Raw genomic sequence first — 23471 nt, 5'->3', positions numbered from 1 at the left:
TCTTCTTCCAGTAAGATCATTCTACATCCCTATAACCATTAGATCCCAAATGCCTGGATGGCTACCTGCATTTGACTTGGGGGTTGCCCAGCCCCTGTTAAAACTGTCATCCAGCTCCTGCAGAGGTGCGTAAGACCCCAGTACTTATTACTCTAGTGCAACTGCCTTTGTATAACCTTGATGGACCAAGGACAAGATATGAAAGTATTACAGAAATTAGAGATGCTGCTAATGATCTGCAATTTTATAAGTAAAATTAAAAAGTGAAGTAGTAATATTATTGTAGCATGGCAAGAGATGCATTTGTAAAAAAGCACGCCTAGGAAAACTCAAGATTTATTTCTCATTAAGTTTTTTATTCCTACTCTGATGCTAGCAGACCTCAGAAAAAAATAAGACAATATTATTCCTGATGGCAAACCAGACAAAAACATAATAGTTATTTAAGTAATGCTTTGTGTGATGACTTCTCTAAAAGCTATGAGGTAAAGCATCCTTGCAAAACACAGCCAAAACAAATATTATTCTTGTTTTCATAGTTTTCATTTAGGTGCATCCTGGTAAGTCACCTTCCCAAATGGTGCAATCAGGTCCCCAGAGCACGCCCTGCATAAATCTCATTATATTCTAATAAATCTCTGAGGGCACTTAAAAGCTTTGCTAGCTAAAAACATAAAACAAAAAAAGAGGCCACCTGCAGCATACATGGACTTGGCAGGGCTTTCGGAAAAAGTTTTCTTTAGGGAGAGGGATTATTTGCAAAGATTCAGCAACAAAACCATGAGCCTGTATCTCCTCTGCAGCCTGGAACTCCATTTTTGTCTAGTGCATCTAGTGAAGGGATGCAACAGATAAGCTGTTTTCTCATGTTTAAGCCACTTTTTTTCAGCTGAATCTTTAGATACCGCTCTGCAACCATAGAAACTGTTTGACCAATTGGAATGCACACTGGATTTTTATCTCTTAAGTAATCATTTTTCCTTATCATGGAAATAACTTGAAACCAGCAGCATATGAAGTTAGTTCAGATTCAAGTTGTCTTCCACTTGAAAAAAACCTTTGATTGAGACGGCACAAATGCAACGTATCTGTGTCTAGTGCCTGATGTAGAAAGTACGTAGCATTTGAAAATCCTTCATGAGACATTCGCCGACCTGACATTTGAATCTATTTGTCTACCATTTTCCTCCCTCATTCAGGAAGCTGAGATGATCTGTGTAGGGGAAGGTGAAGGAGGTGTTATCATTTCATCAAGGACAAAAGATTATTTTAGCAAAGGCCTTTCATATTGTTAAAAACTGAAAAAAAAAAAAGGGAAATTGTCACAGAGTCTGTGTTAAATTCAAGACTTCTGAGTTTAACCCAGGGGTTAAGGAAGGGAAGGAAAGGAGTAACAGCACACCAAAAGCCCTATGTAATGTATATTAATATCTTGTTCTGCATTTTGACTTTAACTACATTTAGATTTTCATCTTTCACTTTCAGAAGTATCTAGCAGCTAAGACAGAGGGAACAGTTCATATTTCTCAAAGTATTGTTTTGGGTTGCAGCAAACTCAGGGGGATTTCAGTAGCATGGTTCTCACTCAGTCCAAGCTTTTGTTCTTGGCTGAGAAATAATTACACTTTTTTTGACAAATTTAAATGTTATACACTAGAGCATGATGTTGTAGCAAGGGGTGAATTCCATAACAAGTTCCACAACAGCAGAACTACAGAAAACATAAAATTTTGAGGATGAAAATCCAGCATGGGTTTCCTGTAGTGCTCTGTCAGTAAAACTATGGTTTTTCCTTAGGGTGTCTCTGAAACATTGCAGTTTCACCACTTTTAGAAAGCTAGAGAATTATGTATGTCATGGATCCTGTACATCACAAACAGGTATTTATGTTATTAGTTGAAAGGACACATTTGCTTTATGTAGTATATTCTCAGCTTTTAAATACAGCTCTGCGTCCATGATAAAATTCAAATAATTTTATTCAAAATATACAAAATGGTACATTTCTTTCAAAAGGGCTAAAAAACCATGATTAAATGTCAACCCTTTAAGAGCCACAAGAAAAATGGCTCGATTTTTCAAATTGCTACATTAATGAGAACTTTGCAATATAAAAAAAAGAGTTTAATGCAGAAGTGAGCTGATAGAATTTATCTTTGTTAAGTGATGACAACTGTGAATTCATTCCCACACAGGAAACCTTTAACTGGTGACAGCTAATTGAGAAAGGCAGAACACAGTATGAAATTTATTCCCACTTTCTTCCTCTGTGGAGGAGCAAAGCCAATAGAGTGGCATTATTTCTTCCTAAAGACATCTTCAGTAGCCTGCTTTGCTTTGATTCATTGCTATTCAGTGCACTTAGTTTCTATTTATTCCAGTTTCACTGTAGCTTTAGATAGACAGTAAATCAGCCTCACTCATTGTATATAGTTAATTGCCTATCTATGAAACAGGACTAGAAACATGACAGATGATACTCAGCAACAAAGTAGCGGGGGGAGTGGGAGGACTGGATTTAGGTAAGGGTGGGAATGGTAGCAAAAAGGATGGGACAAACTTTTGTTTAACAAGTCTTAGCATTCCTTTTTGAGATTGACCAAAGCAAAAAACAATCAAACACGCACCCCTCACCCCACCCCCCAAAAAAACAACCTAATTATTTGGCAAAGCAAGGGATATCTTTGGTGTGTAAACAAAATATTTTACATTCAGTTTGAACTGTTCTTAGAAATAAATGTCATCTCATACCACCATGGCAAAATACTTTATTACAATATAAAAAATAGGTTTTATAATATACTTTTCCCATCCCAAATCAAGTAACATCCTCATAGGTAAGCTTAGGAAGTGTGGGTTAGATGAGAGGACAGTGAGGTGGACTGAGAACTGGCTGAACAACAGAGCTCAGAGCGTCATGATCAATGGTGCAGAGTCTGGTTGGAGGCCTGTCACTAGTGGTGTTCCCCAGGGGTCTGTGCTGCGTCCAGTCCTGTGCAACATATTCATCAATGACCTGGATGAAGGGACAGAGTGTACCCTCAAGCAGGTTTGCTGATGATACCAAGCTGGGAGGCGTGGCTGATACACCAGAAGGTTGTGCTGCCATTCAGTGAGACCTGGACAGGCTGGAGAGCTGCAGAAGAACAACCCCATGCACCAGTACAGGCTGGGGGCTGACCTGCTGGAAAGTGGCTCTTCTGAGGAGGACCTGGGAGTGCTGGGGGACAGCAGGTTGACCCTGAGCCAGCAATGTGCCCTCGTGGCCATGAAGGCCAACAGTATCCTGGGATGCATTAAGAGGAGTGTGGCCAGCAGGTTGAGAGAGGTTATCCTCCCCCTCTACTCTGCCCTAGTGAGACCACATCTGGAGTACTGCATCCAGGTCTGGGCTCCCCAGGTCAAGAAAGATGTGGAACTACTTGAGCAAGTCCACTCAAGAGCTTCAAAGATGATCAGGGGACTGCAGCATCTCTGGGACTGGAGCAAGGCTCCCCTCCCTGAGCAGAAATAAGCCCTTCCTGCACCCACTGTGTTACAGCCTCTACCCCTTCCCCACCTCAGCCACACCAAGAGGGACTCAAACTTTTCTATGCTGTGTGCTCACAAAGGAAATTAATGGTACGGAGGAATTATGCAACTAAAATAAGATCCAGTTTCCTGCTGTTGGGGGGCATGGAGACAGCTAAGCTAGACTGCTACCTAACATTCAATTTCCCCTTCACCTTAAGAGGGATGCAAATCCACATCCCCACTTTAAGAGGAGAGATCATCAAGCCTGTGGCATCCTTTAGGCGACAGTGCTGTGCTGCAAACACCAGAGGCCAAGACAGAAGGCAATCGGTTGTGGCATGCATGCAATGTACAACTCCCAGCAGACCTGTCCATACAGCGGCTCAACACGGTTCTGGCCATCCAGGCCTACAGTGCTCTGCCCCTATTTCGCACCCAACATCTGTCCTGGGAAGAGTCAAAACTGCTTGAGTCACAAACCACACTGTGCTGATATTCCTGGGAACAAAGCCCTGTGCAATTAATAACAGGGCATACTTTAGTTCAGAGAAAAAGCTCTGAAGACTCCACCTTTATCTCTTTTTCCCTCTGCCAACACAGGCAATTATAATCAGCTCTGCACTCCCAGCTGCACCCAACTTGCTGGTGCTGTAGTCCTTTCTGCAGAGCCCCAATCTGTCTCACATAAGCAGAGCTCCCAGCTGCGACTTCACATTCAGGCTTCGAGTTACAGCAACCCCTGGCAGGAGCTAATCTAGCTTTCACCAGAACCATTTGCAGCTCATCAGCAGTGGGACCCCTTATTCCGCGGGTAAACCCAGCTCACAGGTGTGGCTGCCACTGGCTGACTATGTCAAAGGTAGGGATTCCTCCAGGCATGCTACCATCTCCCTCAGCTTTCTAAAATGTAGTGGCCGAGAGCCTCGGTCCTACAAGACACCATGTGTTTTCCATTACTGTGCAAGGAATCCTTATAGAAGATTATGGCATCTATCCTGCCACCAGTCGCTTCTCTCCTAGGTAATACAGCAGCACTACTCCCATCAGGGGCCAAAACATCTCACCTAAAGACAGAGCTTCAGCAATTGAAGTAACCCACGCCCAAAGGGGATTTTGCACAACTGTCATGGAAGAACCACCTTGGTGGATTTATTTTCTGGCAGCAGACACATCAAACCCTGCTCCACCCCACAGAACCACAGGAGCTCCGGCAGCGTGCTCCCTCCAGCACACTGTATACCCACTGTCACCTTGTATAAATCTCAGCCTCAGTTTCAGACCAAGAAAACTAATGTTAAGTTTGTAAGAGAAATTAATCCATGTTTTTGTATTGTAATTTTTTCAGCAGAAAACACTTAGCTTTGATAACAACACAGTAGTACCTAAACCGTGAAAGGTTACAGAATTCATTAGACTTGTAGATTGCTAGAAAAAGATTTAATAACAGGCACCGACACATGGTTTTGGTTGCTAATAGCACATCAGTTGGCATACAACTACCACAGTCTCAAGTGCCAAAATCTGTTTGCACCTGAAGCTCCCCTGCACTGGTCAGGCCTCCCCTGCTGTCAGTTCAACACTGGCACCGCCTGATTAAGAACCAGAAAACTCCTGTTTAGAAAGGTGCTCCAGAACAGAGCCATGAAGCTTCATGCAATCTCAAACATGAAAGCAAGATACTTATATGAAACAAGGCGAGACAGCCGCCTTTTTTAAAACTTTTGCATTTTGATCTTGGTTTATGACTACTTAAGGTTTGACTCCATTTTTCAATGCAGAAATAAGATACTCCATTTGGTAAGTTTAGTACACACCTCTCGCATATAAACATAATTTTCTTTTATCCTTGAGTAAAGAGAGGTAGCTTAAAAGACAACTTCCCTGTGCGGGAAGGCCACAGAAAGATCATTTTTTGTACTGAAGTTCCCTCTGACTAACCTGCACAGAAAACAGAGTTAAAACTCTTCCCTGCCTCACAGCTCCTCACAGCTTGCCGTCTTGGTATCAGACTGCAAGAACCTAGCTACGATTAATACATAGTGAGACAGCACAAGATGACTTAGTTTCACATATCCCGAAAGAGCAGCTTTTGAAGAGGTATGAAAAGCTACATCTCTTTTGAAAATCTGTCCTATTCACAAGTTCAGCAGAGGAAAACATGTGCTCAGTCCTCTCATCTTTACCTCAGCAGACGTGCTACTCCTAGAAGGCAACAGAGCTCTGCAGAAATAAAACAGGTTGTTGATACTGGAAGGGCAGACTACAACCAATATGTGAGCTAGTAAAGAGCAAGAGTGCAGCTGCATGAAGTTTTCATAGCAGAGAAGACTGGCTGGAGAAGGCTGGGAATAGATTTAACAATAGAACAAGGAACAGGACTATATAGCAGAAAATGTGGGTGAGTTACTAGGCTCCCCCTAAAGAGATATTTTTTTAAAAAAAATTCAAGCCAGGAATTCCAGTATGCCTGCCAGAACTCCCCTGAAGAAATCCAGTTTTATGTTTCACCAGGAATATAACCCTCATTTCCCAATGAGGCTCAGCCTGCCCTGTGTACTCAACCTGTCTCAGCACCCAAGGCACCCCTGGCTTTTTTCAGTAACATTTGGAAAACTGGTATAATAATGCCACATATAAAGAAGTTCATTAACTGTGTGTCATTTACACTAGAAATGAAACAAGTCCCTTACAGGCTCACAAAGCTTATACTTGCTACACATTTTACATTAATTCTGCAAGAACAAAGCAGTTTGAGTAAGCCAGGTTGCTCCCTACCAAATGTAATGATTCTTTATGGTGGCCAAAACTATCTGAGCTATATTTGGTGCACTGCATGCACGGCAATTAAACATGAAAAATTCTCCACATATGAGTACCACAGAAAACTGAATTGCAGGTTCCCACAAATTCCCCATAATTACCTCTTCAAAAAAACAGTTGCTTGAAGAGTACCTTTTCCTTAAGCTGACAGCCAAACAGCTATGGGAAAGGGATATAGACAGAAAGGGACAAAAACCAAGTTAAAAGTGTAAAGAAAATACCATTATTCTTCTGATTAGAAATTGCATCAAAACCAGAAACTAGTAAGCAGGCAAGAAAACTGATGAGTAAAGAGTCCCTTGTAACTGGAATAAGCAGTTCTAAAAACCATGCAACAGTGAGAATAGTCTTGTCCCAGACATCAACCCTAAAGACAGCGTTATCTTCAAACACATACCCACTTGAACACAGCTTAAGCACACACCTGACAATGACCTTGTGGCTGGCTGGGGCCAGTAGCCTGCACAGCACAAGATGGTAGCCTTGAGAGTGCTTGATCAGGGACAGGCTTTCCCACTGGAGCAAAGAGAAAAGGTCCACACTCCTGGATCTTCTTGTGAGCTTTGGGTAAGTAAAACACTCCATGTCTGAAGAGACAGTGAAAGCTAAACATTCAGACTATGGATAATTTGGATAGATAAAGGAACAGATTTTCCATGATCCCATACCATCAGCAATGCCTTCATAAGGCTGGTTTGACATTGCCCAGCAGAGGAATCTGTGTGCCGACAGCAAACTGCATTGCATCTAATTTTCCCGAAGTGAACGCGGTGTGTCAGAGAAGTTCCCTGCTCCAGAGGAGCCTTCTGGGCCACTGGAAGTTCACCTCCTTCAAGGTATATGGATCCTTGACCCACCTCTGTGCTGTGGGACCTGCCTGCTTCCCCACCGTGGACAATACATTCTGAGGACGAGATCCTGGCTCCAGAGAAAGTGGGGATAGCTTTGCAATCATCTCATTCGTGGACAGGATTTTGTCTTGAAGGAATGGCTGGAGCATTGAACATGATGAGCACCAAACATCCCAAAGCTCGTGCCTGCTCAAGAGTGTAAGCAAAGCAGCAGTACACCATAATGCCTCTAGGGACCTCCTCCGCCAAACAGGGCACTGTAACAGTATATATAGCCACATCACAAGGCAGTTCACCAAGGCGGACAAAAGAAGCCAAAATACATACCGAGTCAGTCACGGGCCATGGTTAAGGTGTTCTCTGGTGCCAACTGCAAGTGAGTTTTGAATCAACTCCAATACCTAATTAAAGATTCATTTTTACAGAAAGAAACCACAGCATCTCCAATAAAAACAACAGTGTCTGTACCAAATGCGTTCCACAGCTGTTTCCTGAATATTACCTTAAATATTACATTAGGATGAACAGTACTCAAACAATAAAGTATTTCTATTACAGCATTCTGTAAAACAGAGTATTCTGTGGAAAACAACAAAACCTTACTGTGGTACGTAACTCAGATGCATTAGTTTCGGAGTGCAGCTCTGTCCCCATTACATTACAGGCAGAATGAGAAGCCTAATCCCAGCCCACACATCCAAAGACTAACAATTTCCAGTGTTTATACAATGCACTTAGGTGTCATCTTCCGCTAGGTACAGCGTTATGTATTTCAGAAATTATTCAAACAAAACCTTGAATAAGCTGTGGCAAACTGTAAATACCCTGCTCCATCTGAGAGAGACAAGTGGAAAGAATCTTGCCGTGAAACAGCAAAGCCAATCATCTTCTTAGTAAGGTATTTACTGGAGCCTGAAATCTAAGACCTGGCAAAAAGTTATTAAAACAAAAGTTACATTGTAGACCTGGTACTGACTTCCACCCTCTTGATAAATCCAACTTCTTTGGGTGATGGGCACTAGGAATGTTAGCGCCGCATAAAATTTTGGTTTGCTTTTTGTTTCTTTGGAATGAAGACACCCAGAATGCATTTTTAAATATCAGTTCTGATTATCTGGGCACCCCGCCCGCAGCTTATCGGGAAAACATGAACCAGTTTTCACTACGGTATTGATCATCAGTGCAAAACTTCTTCCTTACCTACACAGCCCCAAATAGTCACAGTATCACGGTTACAATCCACTGTTACCACCTCACAGCTTGTGTCATGCTTTACTAACAATTGGAAAAGATGCTGTTCATCTTCGGTCTGGCAGCACGGGGGTAACTCATTGTGAGTGAATGTCACCTGATCCTAGTCAGGCAAGGCCTCCATAGGGGAAAAGGGCTATTGCAACAGGACAGGCAGACATTTACAGAAGACCTACCAGCGGGTCCGATTAGTAGATCCAGCTGCATTTCATAGCTACCTATTAATTATAATATGAACCATTATTTCTCATACAGTAGGTGCCATAGACTGCTGCAAGAGACTGATGCTAGAAGATCATTGCTCTTTACAAATTCACTGACTGACAGCCAGTATCTGGGGAGGTACAGATATTTAAGCTAAATCAGATTAGAGTGGAAGAGGTGCTACACATCAGCCATTACTGTTCGAGCATCAGAAAGAGGCCTTCTTGCTATTTACCTTCTTTTTATTTTAAATTTGACACAGCTGAATTTCCCAAATGATCTTGTGGTTAACCTTCCTTACGGAGTATAAATACTATGCCATTCTTATACAACAGAAATACAGCTGTTTGTACATACACACACCTTGACAGCACGGCCTTGAAGGAACACTGTAACGTGAAACTACACAGCTAATACACACAGGGCACTGATTTAGCTGAAGGCCAGGAATTCTGCGCTAAGAAAGGCAAACAGTTACGGTAAAGTTCTCGCTGGAACTTGCACATTTTAACTTGTAACATACGAATAGGGTAATCAGATTCGTGTGACATGCTCTCATGCAGCTTATTAGTTATATTCTGGTTTACAAAGTGTATCCTATAATTACTGCATTTAACTGAAGCCATCCAACATAGAATGGAATTGCTTGAATACACGTTATGGTATACAGAAGCAGCCTTGGTGGATGACATGTTACCAACTCTTTTCAGACACTCAGTAAACTCAGGAGTAAAATTAAGACGCAAGTGAGATCACACAAGGTTTTGGTAATTATTTTTATGTTGGCTTTATAGCTTTTTTGGATTCCTTAGGAAATTCCTGCACAGTGAAAGGAATGAAGAATTCCAGAAGAGAGTTGACCTCCTTCAGTTCCAGACTGTATTCCACTGCTATTTTCTCTGCAGTCCATGTTTGAGGATGAAGTTTATGATTATTGAGAAGCATCAGAGCCTCCACAATAGAAATTTTGCCTTTGGGAACTTTCTTAACATCTAGATCTCCGCAGTGGCCTAGTTTTGCAAGTCTCTTTTCCTCCTGTTTACATGGAAGATGTTCACCACCTCCAACTTTTACCTAATTGTGGGAAGGAAAACAAGAAGAGCTTAACAGCAGTTCTATTTACTATGCATACTGTAACAGCCAAGCTGTTTTCCTAAATATGGCATTTCCTGTTAGCTTTCCCCATTTTCACAGCATTAAAAAAAAAATAATAATGCTTAGCCAGCCTTGCTTCTTGATATCACAAAAATTGTCAGTTCTTCCACAGCTGTTCTACATACAATGTCAACTCCCACCCAAATTCTGAAAAGGTACCATACACTGAACAATAACTGTTGTACAGACTTGGCAGCCTTTCATACAAGGCGAACTACAGATTTTGGTAGCCAAACATAAATGCAGGTAATCTAATATTTGGTACTGATTTGTGGCAAGGGGGTGGGGGGCGGAAATCATACCACAGATTAGTGTCCCTGTTCTGATACCACTGGAAATCTTTTTCATAGAGTCTCTCTCCTCTTCCTTTCATTTTCAGATTTCAGTTTTGCAACTAAAATACGTCTATTCTTTTGCTCTGTCTAGAGAACAAGCTTTGCTGGAGAAAAAGAAACTATTTTGCAGCATCGTACGGAGTTTCATTCCCATCACTACTGCAGTGCTCAGACACATGAAGTCTCTTCTCACTAGTGCCTTCATATTTCCAACTCCTTTCCAAACCAGCTGTGCCTTCCCCATATTGCTTATTAAGATTTAACCAGTGAATGACACTGCAAAAAAGACAAAATGAAAACCTTTCTTAAATTTCAGAAAAAGTACTTTTAAAGTTTTCAGAGTCCACAACCACTGATTAGCCCACAGACACTATGTATTAACTCACATGCTGAAAAAATGGACGTGGACGCTACAGCACCTATAACTGCATGTCTGTTTCAAAACTAGAGAATGTCCGATGATGCTACCAATTCTCCATTTCTTCCTTTTACTTTGTGCTAAAACTGGGCTCAGGTAACAAACAATTTTCAAGTCTTAATAAAATGATCTGTCTCTGGGTATCTGCCACTTCAGGACTTTGAGTTGGTGCTTTTCCACTTCCCACAGACAGACAATCCGCATATACATATAGGTATGTATACATGCACGACACACAAAGTATTCAGAATAACATCAGGAAAGGAAGGAAGCTTTCAGGTGAAGTTTTACCCACAAGCTTTTGCGCTAGCGCATTAATCATGCTCTTCCTAACAGCTGCAGGTAGACACACCACAAGAGCCAGTCTTACGTGGCAGCAACCTCAGAGCAGGCACGGAATCAAGCGCTAAGATTTGTTCCACTTTTAGCTTTTTATCAAATCTGTCTTGCCAGGCTTACAAATTAGACCTTCAGCACTTCAAGATTAGAATCCTAACTAATCCTAACATCCAAATCTATTACGAAAATTAAGGATAGAGATTACTTGGAAACTTCATGGAGAGACTGCAGTAACCTGTTTGCATTTTAAAATACTTTTAGTCTTGAATACAAGGTACTATGAAGGAGGAAAATTAGAAGGACGTAGGAATTTTATTGCTTTATAATTATAAAACTTTTATTATTAAATAAAGCAGCTAGAAAAAAAGCGGTCCAATAATGCAACAGGTAAAATGCACAAGCCACACCATAACATTGGGGAAGAGGAGACTGAACCCCAGTCTGCATTTTACTAGAAGGGGTACACTTCACCTTCCAAGTGGAAGAGACTACGGCTGTTGGCAATGAGGAAATTGATCACCAAACTATACAGAAGGTTATGCAGAAAAAACACTGCTAAGGCACTTCCTCAGCCACTAGGAGAAGTCTCTGCACAGTAGGACATTAATATCAGTAGTTAAAGACGCCACTAAAACCTTAAAGTCTTTGTCCTCTACCGCACCCATCCTCCCCTAGTAGTCCCAATCTCTTTTCCTCCAACAACTCTACAAGAGATCTCTAGCAAACTCCTGCATCTTTACAAAAGGCTGGCCAACTGCCCTTGACCCTTACAGGAAGCAGAAGTGGGAATTTAGGTGAAAAAAAGTAAGATCAATGTGATGTTACAAGGAAGATTGTGCAAGCATTTGAAAGGCTGTATAATCACAATCCAAAATCACATGTTCAAGACCCAGGGCGAAACACAGTGCTACTGATACATAAAAAAGTAATGAAAACATCACTTTTTTTTTTTTTCTATAAAACGACAGCTTTTAGGCACTAACAGAGCATTTTTCTTTCTACAGAATTTGAACCGAGTTTGAAAACCACAAAGCCGATGTTGTTATGCCTCCTAAAGAGCAACACACTCACCTGCACAGGTGGATCTCTGGACTCGACATAAACATCTTTTAAGAAAGTGAGGAGCCTGTCATCCTTTCTGTAAATTTCTGCTTGTATCTCTGACTGGTCTAAAGGCAGCAGGGAAAAGCAGGGAAGGTGAAGGAAAAAGAAAAATAAGAGAAAAGACAGATCTGTGTCAAACAGTTTCCTTTTTGTTACTTCTGCCAGCTTAATCGCTTCCCGATCAGGGACCGGAGAGGCCCGGTCCCGGCAGCCCAACGGCGGCCCCAGCAACGGCCCCAGCAACGGCCCGCGGCTCCCGGCATGCCCCGCGCGCCCACCCGCCCCGCTCTCAATGTCACCGTCACCGGGGGACGCCGCAACCCCGCCGCCGCCCCGCGCAGCCCGCCCCCGACACCTGCCTTCCCCCACCCGCGGCCCCGGCCCCGCGCCGGGCCCCACAGACACCGCTCCCTTTCCCTCACCCCCCCACCGGCAGCCCCACCGGCGTCACCCCGAGGCCTGAGGAGGCCGGCACCCACCGGCCAGCTCGTTCAGCCGAAAGGTGGGGTGCCGCGGCGCTGGAGTGGGCTTCTCCTTGCTGATCTCGCGGCGGGCCCGGGCCTCCACGTTGAACGCCCGGAACACGCGGGTCAGCCGCCCGCCCATTGCCGCCGCCACCCGCGCCGCGCCTGCGCGGAATGGCTGCGCATGCGCACAGGCCGGGCCGGCGGGAGAAGGCCTGAGGTGCCGCGCGACAACGGGAGGCGGCGCCGCCGCAGCGGGAAAAAAACAACCACAAACAAACAAACAAACAAACAAACAGAGAAGACAGACGGGACGGTCCCCTTTTTTTTATTTCGCAGCCCCCTGACGCTGTTTCCTCCTCAGCCTCGGGCCCGGGCCAGCGAGTACCGCCGGGGATGCCCGCAGGGCGGCGGGGTGGCCGCGGGTGCCCTTCCAGCCGCGGCGGCCGGCGCAGGAGTGTCGCTGGCTGGTGGATGAGCTCCCACGACACGTCATGTCGCGGCTGTCGCCGCTCGATTTACCAGCGGGTTTGCGGTCGGTGGGAGTTGATTGAACAAGGGAGCGGAGCCCGGGCAGTGGGTTCGGGCGGGCGCCCCGCGGCTGGTCACCCCACCGAGGGAGCCCCTCGGTGCAGAGGGCATGTCTTGCCCTCCTTCCAAATCTTTTCAAGTTTTTACTTGAATAATGGTAACATGGAGGTATTTAGGGATGTTGTGCCTCTTTCTCGCTGATGTGTACAGCATTTCCTTACAGGCACCTCACTGGTTTATTGACAGAAAATTAATTTTATAGGCAGATATCTAGAAGGCATACTCCACATGGAAATCTGGACAATCACCCAGTACTGTTTAGAATTTGTGGGCTACACAACGTTACTGGGGTGCAGCCAGCCTCTTTCAACCCAGCTGAATAACCTTCTGACTAATGCAAAAATTACTAAAGTACAAAAAGGAGTTGTGAGAAAATAGTCTTGAGCCATGCAAGATAAGAAAGGTAAAATTGTAGACAGGTAAAATTAGAATCATAGAATGTCCTGCATTGGAAGGGACCCACAAGGATTATCAAGTCCAACTCCTGTCCTGGCACAGAACAACCCCAAAATTCACACCATGTGTCTGAGGGCGTTGTCCCACTGCTTCTTTAATATCATCAGGCTTGGCACTATGACTATCTCCCCGGGGAGCCTGTTGCAGTGTTCCTCCACCCTCTGGGTGAAGAACCTTTTCCTAATACCCAACCTAAACCTCCCCTGGCACATCTTCCTGCCTTTCCCTCTGGTCATATCATTGGTCACCAGAGAGAAGAGATCAGCGCCTGCCCCTCCTCCTCCCCTTGTGGGGAAGCTGCAGGCCACGATGAGGTCTCCCCTCAGTCTCCTCCAGGCTGAACAAACCAAGTCACTTTAGCCACTCCTCATACGGCTGCCCCTCTAAATCCTTCACTGACTTTGTGGCCCTCCCCCGACGCTCCCTAGTACCTTTATATCCTTAATGTACTGTGGTGCCCAAAACTGCACACAGTACTGGAGGCAAGGCTGCACCAGCGCAGAGCAGAGTGGGACAATCCCCTCCCTCAACTGGCTGCAGTGCAGCGCTTGGTGCACCCCAGGACACAGTTGGCCCTCTGGGCTGCCAGGGCACACTGTTGGCTCATGTTCACCTTGCCATCGACCAGAACCCCCAGGTCTACTGAACTGTTGAGATAGAATCAGAAGTTTAAAGATTTAAGAATTAAAACATAAGCATAAAAAGATATAAAATTCTCTGAGAGAAAGGAAGGCAGCAGGAGCACCCCAAAAGACTATTAACCTGTTGGATGAAGCAATAGAGCCTAATGCTCCTCTACATGATTATAGGACTAACTAAGACCCATAGGGTGTCTTACCAAAGGTGCTTATTAGTGGCTCATTAATTCCAGCTGCTGTGTGAATTAGCAAATAAGTAATTGCTTTGTTTTTAAGTTGTGTATATGCTGTTGGCAGGCTCTTAATGCATGGTAATAGTCATGCTTATTACTGTGGACATGCAAAACTTGGGTTTTCAGAACTTGGTCTTCTATTTGTAGCATTATTTAGTAATAACAGTGATGATGTGGTAGTTATTAAAGCTACAGTGCGCTTGAATATTTATAATGGATTATAAGAGCTTTCCTTAGAGGGAAGCTAAAAAACAAGCTGGTGGATGAGGAAAGCTAAATAGATTTACAAATGCAATGGAGACAAGGTAGCATAAGTATGGTACATGCTGGATCTCTGCTCTCTTGGGGAATTCTGAAGGTGCAGTTTCTTCACTTCTTCATTTTTAAAGACTCACTGTCTGTAGGAGAAGGACAGAAACATGTCTTTAATTTATGTTCTCTGGTAAAAAACATACTGACCCAATCTTATTTTAGGCACTGCATCTGTAGTGACACTAAGAAGTGATATTGGGAATAATAAGAACATGGATGCTGTTAAAAGCTTAGACTGGTAGCAAGTTTAATTAAATATCAATAGTCAATTACTTGCTGACTAAACCTGTGTTCCTGCATATAGGATTTGATATTTTTGTAAGTGGTTAGCCTATCTGGTGCAGCTGTATTGGTAAAATTCACATGGACGCCTCTGGTGGTTGTAGACCTTTGATGTGTACTTCAGCATTTCTCTGAGGCATATTCTTATTAATCTGTCTGTGGGTGCAAGCCATTGTGCCAAATTTGGAAATAAAGATTCTCCCTGTAAAGGCGAAGAACTGCCAGCTTCTGTGATCAAACTCAGCACAGGGCTTCTGTCTCTGTAAAGCCTGAATGTGACTAACACGGCTGAAATATGTAAAAAATGACAAATAAATTCACCAGAAGGCAGTCAGTTAAAAATAAAGAGTGATGTCATGCTCTGCCTGTCACTTCCTATCACTGAGGATGACACAAGGCTGTTCTTTTTATGTATGAGGGCGCATCAAAAGTACAAGGCTTTTATTCTGAAGAATCTTTCTGAGACTGTAGCAAGCCAAAGAACTGAATTTTTTTTTTAATTTGGTATTTTACCAATGTTACCATGTTGATATTAAATATCAGTAATCAAGAGCTTGGGTATATGAAGTATCTGCAAGTGTGATTGTTAAAAAATGAATGTGTAGTTCCTCAAAGCATAAAAACTCTGTGTATTCAGCTTATACAGTGTTAGAAATGGGATACATTTTTCTTGAACCAGGAGCCTGAATTTTTCCAGGGAATTTAAAAATAACATAAGAAATAAATCAGTTCTCAAGTAGCTCTTTAACAAAACAGCCCATGAGAAGAGCACAGGCTGTCCAGCTGGGTACATGTATACCAGGAGCCTGTTCTGAACAGTGGACAGCATCAAACACATCAGAGGAAAATACTGTAACTCGCAGAATATGCGTGTGTTACAGGCTGCCACACTAGATCTTCTTTTAATCCTTTCACACCTCTAAGAGAGGAATCTCTAAAACTACTGTGGACCTGGAAAATGAAAAGTATATTTGTGACCATTTGAATCTTTTGTTTCAGTTTTTCATCCCAATTTTGATTTTATGTCGTGTGTTCTTAATTTTTCATTCTCAGCTACTTCTGTAGCTGAATGGAAGACCAAAAATTCATTTTGGCAGTTAACTAGCATCAGAAGTCTGATCGATCTATTGCAAATTCTCTTTAGAGAAGGGAGAATAGGAATGCCTGGTGTTAACTTGTTTTGCTGTGAGGTACTACTAAAGTTTTCTGCAGTGTTTAGTATTCAGAAAAGCAGGAATTGGAGTATTAGTCAAGATGGGCAGGTAATCTCCGTGAAATAAGAGTCCTTTTTTTGTAATGGGTGCCCAACCTGAGAATTTTTGAGAGGAGGCAGGTGGGGTTTGCTACATGATTTATGGTCTGGGAATGACCCACAGGTCGACAGCAGAGGAAAATTATAAGTGCCCTTATTGAGCAGTGGCATAGGCTTATGTTTGATCCTGTCCACATTTTCTACCACTGCACTGTTTTCCTCTTCTCATATTTTTGTTGCTGTTTGTCCATGATTTATGGCAGTCGAAAGGGATACTCTAGCAAAATCATGTGTAATTAGGATTCAGGGAATTGAGTCCTCTGTCCTGATTACTGGTTTCCCAGTAAATACAATGAGAACATTGATCCATTTGTTCCTTATCTCATAAGCGTTAGGCAGAACCAGAGAACTTAGCATTAGCAAGAACTGATTATGAGCCAAGCAAAAATTTCTGTCCTGCAGCTTTGTGAAGAGGAACTCAAGAAAGATGGACATTTATCTAAATGTTTAAGTCACTGTTGCCTTCCAGTGATACCTGATTGTTCTGTTACTTCGAATTCAGTTTGTTTCTGTGTTACTGGCTTCAACTGATGTGTCTTTCACTGGTCCTGAAGTATACAAATAAATGGAAGGCTTTTGCTTAACTCCAGGCTGTGATCGGCGTTACTGAACACTTGCATCTTTTCAAGGCTAGGTGGCTGCAGTGCTTTATTTAAAGGAGTTTCTGTCAAGTCCTTACACGGATGAAGTTTATGGAGCATGCAGCAAGCTCACGTTTACAGTCTCACACATCAGCCCAGACAGGTCACTAGCCCCTTGTCAGATAACATTCATTTCAAAGACATTACATATAAATTCTCCTGACTGACTGTAGCTTGGCATACCTGATGCCATCTTCTATAGTTTTCCTATCTGATTGTTATATCTCAATTAGCAGGTTACTCTGACTTGGAAATACACAGTAGGGGCCGGCATATTTGAGAATGAGGCAGCCTGGTACTGGAATTAATTAATTATAGCAATTACATGTGCATTTTTGTTTAACTTTTACTCTTAGCATTCAGTTCTCAGTGGCAATACTAGCTGAGAGAACTTACACCCTCATTCTTTCCTATAATCCTAGATTCAGTTCATCCCTCTTGCCAGAGCAAGGGTGTAGGAACTCTTCAGAGCGAACAACATCAGATAGGAGGAGTATGAATACCTTGAACGGGTATTGCTGCCAGGCTGGTTGTTTGGTTGGTTGGTTTGTGACCGGTTGCACTTTGCACCCAGATAGTTTCACTCCAGCAGTCAGAGACAACTGTACCAGCTCCAGTGAGGAGCAGAAGGTGAACCAGCAGTGAGAAGAAACTGGGTGGAATGGAGAGGTGGCTCATCTTGGGCTGGCTTTGCTGACACACCAGAATCACCCAAGACAAACACCATCCCTTTGGGCCTGAAAAACATGTAAGTGAATGTTTATCCACTTGAAAGGTAAGAATTATGTTGGCTCTACTGGAGGGTCTGCATTATGATGATAAATTGTTACAGAGACCATTGTACAAATACAAGTTGTGTATTGATAAATACAGTGACCACAACCATTTTGCTGGATTAACTATGTATAAATTGAAGTTACACCCATTAGATCAGGTTATCATCTGGGGAGGTGACAGAAATGTGCACTGATGGGACTGAGGTAAGTTATGTGACTGAATAACCAGTAAGCCTGACCTAAGGGCCTGAGGTGACTGAAGTACATGGGGTGACCCACCCATCCAAGGTCTCTTCTTTCCAGTGTAGCAAAAAAAGGGATGCACATGGAAATCTCTGCTTTCTACAGTGTTTGTTATTTGATGATCTGAAATTTTGCTTACATTCTGCTTGGCAAATAAAAGTACACATTCTGACAGCTGAAAATCATGAAATCCGGGATTTCTGAATCACAGCACCACCTGTATGTAGCTCGGAAATATGTATTCTTAGTCTGATTTGTATGAAGCTCCTTAAATTATATCTCTCTAATATTTTATATCACAAAAAATAGAGTGATCCAGAGGTCTGATGTGGGCATAGTGTGTATTAAAGGCACAAGGAGAGAAAGAAGAACTTTTATTTTTAACCTATGATTATTCCAGAAAGCTGGACACACTATAGACCAAAGCAGGCTGTGGAGTAACTTAGTTGTTCAACTCAGGTCTGATCAAATCTGGGCTGATTTTGCCCCAAGAAGGACTACATTTCCTGACCTATTAAAATGTTTCTCTAAAGAAGCTGCTTTAAAGTGACAAGAGTTCTGTTTCAGTGTGTTTGGGAATTTCATTTAGCCTATCAGTTATTTTGAAATTTTCCAATTTAAATCATGTCATGCTGAAATCTCTTTCATGTCTGACTGAAGGCTTTCCTGAAAGCAGGGCAGAAGGAATCCAGTCAATCCTTCTGTACTGGGAGCCTCAATTTAAGATGGTGACCCACTTCCACCGGCATATTGAAGCACACTATTTCCTATTTTCTTTATTCCAACACTACCATCCGCAGTGCTAGAGGAAACATACAAAAATGGAATCCCTCTACTTATTGCTCCTAACAGGGATTTCTCAAACAAATAGTTGAAGACAATTCTCGGTATGATGCACAATCTAGTCGTCAGTAAAGCTCTGATTTAATCTCCAAATTTGGAAACATTGGTGGCAAATAGGAAATTAGCTTAACGCATCTGTGTGTGAACAAGAGTCAGCGTAATAATTCCACTTCACTTCTTTGAGGAAGTTTCATTCTTACAAAACAAATATGAGACCCATTAGTTTCGTGACATAAGGCTGCATGTGCTACCATCTTTTTCTTTCTGAATTCTCCGCCCATCCCCAAACCCAAACAGTGTACCAATTATTAACTTGAAATTAGACCATAAATAAAAGTTGGGGGGCATCCTGTTCTTCTGCTAATGCTTTTTTTATACTACATCAACATGTTTCTTTGCATTGTGTTTTCCATATTTACTCTGTATCAATCAGTATCTTTTCTGAGTAAGTTTGTGTTATAAAGAACCACTGTGAAAGTAACAAGTGAAAACTAAGGATATGTAACTGTCTTAAACTATAAGCACATTACAAGAAAAAAAAAGTCAACACAAACCCTGTTGAGACAAACGCCTCTTAGTTTTTGCTAAAAATTACTGTTTAAAATCACTAACTTAATTATTTTCTGTGGAAGTTACTTACATGTTCTTTTTTGTGGAAAGCCAGCAACTATTTTAGTATCTGGCATATCACTGAAGGGTTGGTAACAACGTGGCCTAGGCAGAGAGGGTCTACTCTCAGCTCTGTCACTGACCTTCTCTCAGACCATGGAAACTGCAAACAACAGGCCAGGAAGTTCTCAGTGTTTTCTTTTTTTCCAAGAATGTAATGATCTACCCTTAAATAACGGAAGAATGCATTGTCAGTAATATCTGTAAATAATAGGAAGTTATCTGGGCTTGCTCAGCAAGTTGAATAACAAGGACCCCAGTTAACAGGTGCTAAGGGCTAAAGTTACATCAATTTGTATGTAGCTAATCTGGCAAAATGGTTGTGGTCACTGCGTTTGTCAATATGCAACTTTCTTAAGGTTTCTTAAAGTTCCTACCAAGATTTTCTTAAAGTCTGGACACATCCGAGAAAAATAAAACTACACTCACTGGTGGCTATTTTGACTTACTATAATAAAGTTACAATTAGAAGTTAAACTAATCTGTTGTTAATAATAATTACCGATTTTGAGTCCTCTCCAAGAAGCAAATGCATCTACTACACTAATGGTAGAAGAGGCTTCTATGAGGGAAAGCTACCATACTCCAGAGCAAAGAAAACGTGACCATAGCATTACAACCTACAACCTTTAAGTAAAAGCCTTGAAGTAAAGTAGAATGTGTAACTTTGTATTACCAAAAGGTAAACTACAGAGCATGATTTCAGAAATACATCGTATTAATTTAGCATTTAGTCCAAGAAACAAATGACAAACCATCATCTAACTTCTCTAAGACATGCAGTCACCAGTAGAGTTACAATAGTCAAGTCTTGCTGATTCAAACCCAAATTTTGCTTAAATTTGTGGTTGCATTCTTTTCCCATATTTTAAATAGTAACTATTTAGGGGCTGACCTTAAAACAGATAAAACATAAAAAGTCCCATTGACTTCAGTGACATTTATACAGAACAGGATAAATAGGAATTCAAATAACAGGAAAGAATCCAAGGCTCTAGACAAAAATCTACATTCAAAATGGACCAAAAATTTTCAGGCTTGGGGTGTGATCCAGTGAGGGTCAGGAAGGAAATTCCTGAGGGAGGATTTTCATAACTATCTGCTGTTGTCTGCTGCATGGGTTCTGTTTCTTTGTTTGTTCTACATCTTACTTTGAAATATCTTGTGGAAGCCATTATTACAGACCCCGTTTTAGACAGCATGTATTCATATTTCTGACCGGGGAAAATAGACTTATTCTCTACTTGCTTCATTTACCATAAAAGATGATGCTTCTTTTCATTTAGGATTAAACCAGTATGGATTATTGCAACACATTGCAGAAAAAATGCCTGTTGTAACAGGAGTAATGTCCACTACAGAGGATTTGGTCTACACCTAAGGCAGTAGTACCCATTAATGTATGTAAGGAATGTCTGGGGTTGGATTAGTTCACCGAGGACATAATTAAGATGAATAATGCTGTATAGTTTTAGTTAATTTTGCATTGTTCCTAAATAGTATACTTTATGTACAGTAATACAGTAAATGAATTACACTCTTAATGCAGGTCTTCTGAGCCTTTTCATTTATATTTGTAGGTATCACCATTTCCCTGAGAGCTTACATACACAAACTGTGCTGGTAGAGAATGCATTAGAGAAACAAGAAAATGTTTCAATGATACCAACACCTAACTACCAGTATTAGAGTTCTACTGGAAATCCTTACTGAAGTTAGAGAGCCCTCTTTCCACAGCATCAAAAATCTGGGGGCAGCATGTGGGACAGACAAATTTTGAACAATCACATTTACTAATTATATGTGAAGAAACAGTGTCTAAATATGTTAGTGTCAGGTTGCTCTGGGGGCTACTAAAATAAACCATTAAAGAGGTCCCAAACTATTTAAAGAAGTACTACCTCTATGTACTAAAAGTCCATTTTTAGATTGTATAATAAGGACACGATTAAGCTTCAAAGCTCCAGCATTAAAATGCAGGCTTACTGAGACTCCTTGAAGGCAGAGTTCTTTCTTTATGTAAGATGCCTTCAGGACCATGATGAAGCTAACACACTTTCCTATATACATAATATAATGCAAAAACAGTGTTCTTGAGCATCAATTCAGAAATTCAGTTGGGATTGACATACTCTCTGGCTAGAAAATTAATGCTGAAAATGGTCAAGATTTCTTTGGTTAATAAACAGTTTGTCAGAATGAGTCATGTTTTTCTAATATGGATTAAGACCTTTAATTCTCCACAGAAGGCTTTAATTATGAATGATAACAAACAATAAATTCCTCTTGCACAAAACATCTGGAACCTCTTTCTAGTAAGTTACTGACAAAAATCCCTCTGAGCACTTTTCTGTGGGACCAGGCCTCAGCATCTAACAGCTGCCTTGAGAAGAGGTTCTCTGCTGTACCTATAAGTAGCAGGACTCTCAGCTTGTGGATAATGGAGACTTTAAATACTGCAGAGGAACTGTCTGTTCACGGCCTGCCTGAGTTACGGCAGCCAAGCTTCTCTTCCCAGAAGCACTGCCAGACTCTCTTCAACCGTTTGTGACATGGGCCAGCTTCGCCCTGGCGTCAAACCTCTTGCAAGCCTGTAGAAAGGATGCCTGCAGGGCATCTAGTGGCAGCTCTCTCTTTGCAGCACAGGGAAATTCACCTCTCACCCCACCAAGAACTGAGGTTTTTACATTTCAGCAAGCTGCTCCTGCACTCTTGTACCCTTTGTTCAGACATCAGAGGGAGCATGAGAAGTTATTTGTTGTTTTTTAGTACCTTCATCTGTTTGGAAAATGTGGGTGATCTTGTAATTGTTAATTGCTACGATGTGGTGCTTTCTTCTTTTTCTTACCCCCCTGTGGATGGATCATACTTCATCTCTGGGCACGGGGAGAGATGCAGAGCTACAGCCTGTTTGCACGGGAGACAGAACAACATTGATCTCAGAATCTTTTCTCTCTCTCTACAAGTGTGACCTCTACTAGCAGACTGCAGCATACTCTGCAAGGATATTTTCATAAAAAGAACTTCTTACAGTTTAGATTGTTGCAGATACAAATAAGAAAAGGTATTTGTTCTTTTATACGGAATGAATGATGTTGGCCATTTCCTTTTTTTTTTTTTCGTATTTCAGGCTCTTCCATAATTTCCCAGTACTGGTTAGAAAGTGGAGTGGAAAGAAACAGTGAAATCTTTAAAACTGTAATTCCACCTTTTGCTAAAATCAAATACTTTTTTTTCAGATGTGTTCCGTCTTTCTGACGCATAAGGGAATAAGGTGCTTTTTTGTAGTGCAGTGCATGAATTGAAAATAAAGAGTAAAAGACTAAAGTATAATAAGCAAATGTATAAGTAAAAACTATTATGAAAAACAGAGAAAAACTGTGAAAGTGTGTTCCTTGTTTCCTAACAATAGTTAAACTCTGAGAAGTTTAAACCTTCATACTTCTTACAATTTAGCACTTTATTGGTTAATTGTTTTGCCAGAGAGGATCATACTTATGATTTCTTTATTGCTCCTTTAGGCTGGGAGTTGAATGGCAACAATATTTGTTTTAATGCTAGAGTTTTTGCCAGCATTTCTGATTTTACAGGTTGTTTCCACCAGGAGAACCAGATGATGGCTTCAATGACTTTTCTCAAGGGATCTTGCTCATTTGAGACCTGTTCCTTTCAAGCAATATACATAACACCCCTCCTTTTTTTTTTTTTTTACAAACACAGCAGGAAACAGGAGATTGTTTTCATGCTCAGAGTTTCAGGTCCCCAACAGACAACATTCACACACACATACACACACACTCATATGCTTTTGTTGCTTTTATGGACAGGAGGACCTGTTGTCATCTATACCCACTGCTGCCACAAGCCAAATGTTTCATTTAATAACTTCCATAATCGGTCTCCCCCCCGCTGCCTTTTGTCTCTTCCTCTGGGATGTACAGAGCTACCTGCAGACAAGTCCCAACCCTCCTGGCTTCAGACCAGATTGTTCAACTCCCACTCCAGGCTTGTCATTGTCATT

General features: G+C 41.8%; 2 protein-coding genes across 5 annotated transcripts in view; one reads left to right on the top strand and one right to left on the bottom strand.

Moving 5' to 3' along the window:
* Positions 1-9396: 9396 nt before the first annotated feature.
* Positions 9397-12636, bottom strand: NDUFAF4 (NADH:ubiquinone oxidoreductase complex assembly factor 4). Its single transcript, XM_064447596.1, has 3 exons — positions 12470-12636; positions 11958-12055; positions 9397-9713 (listed from the first exon to the last, which is right to left on the bottom strand). Exons 1-3 carry the CDS (start codon positions 12594-12596, stop codon positions 9417-9419), a joined length of 522 nt encoding a protein of 173 aa, XP_064303666.1. The 5' UTR covers positions 12597-12636; the 3' UTR covers positions 9397-9416.
* Positions 12637-17511: 4875 nt separating this feature from the next.
* The window catches only part of KLHL32 (kelch like family member 32), a 151008-nt gene continuing 145048 nt past the window's right edge, over positions 17512-23471 (top strand). For 3 of the 4 annotated variants that reach the window (XM_064447595.1, XM_064447590.1, XM_064447592.1), the window contains exon 1: positions 17512-17667. The gene's annotated coding sequence lies outside the window, so the exon portion shown is untranslated. Of the gene's footprint in view, positions 17695-23471 lie in introns of all 4 variants that reach the window. The other variant, XM_064447593.1, reaches the window with a different exon arrangement.

The sequence above is a fragment of the Phalacrocorax carbo genome, chromosome 3 (assembly GCF_963921805.1).
Source record: "Phalacrocorax carbo chromosome 3, bPhaCar2.1, whole genome shotgun sequence".
NCBI lineage: Eukaryota > Metazoa > Chordata > Aves > Suliformes > Phalacrocoracidae > Phalacrocorax > Phalacrocorax carbo.
Note: the sequence above shows the minus strand (reverse complement) of the source record. Positions and strands in the feature narration are given on the sequence as shown.

Excerpts from the sequence above, each read along its gene's own strand:
- NDUFAF4 (XM_064447596.1), bottom strand. The coding sequence starts at position 12,596 with ATGGGCGGGCGGCTGACCCGCGTGTTCCGGGCGTTCAACGTGGAGGCC. Across the intron at positions 12,056-12,469 it reads TCGGCTGAACGAGCTGGCCG|ACCAGTCAGAGATACAAGCA; the intron begins GTGGGTGCCGGC and ends TGCTGCCTTTAG. Across the intron at positions 9,714-11,957 it reads CCAGAGATCCACCTGTGCAG|GTAAAAGTTGGAGGTGGTGA; the intron begins GTGAGTGTGTTG and ends TCCCACAATTAG.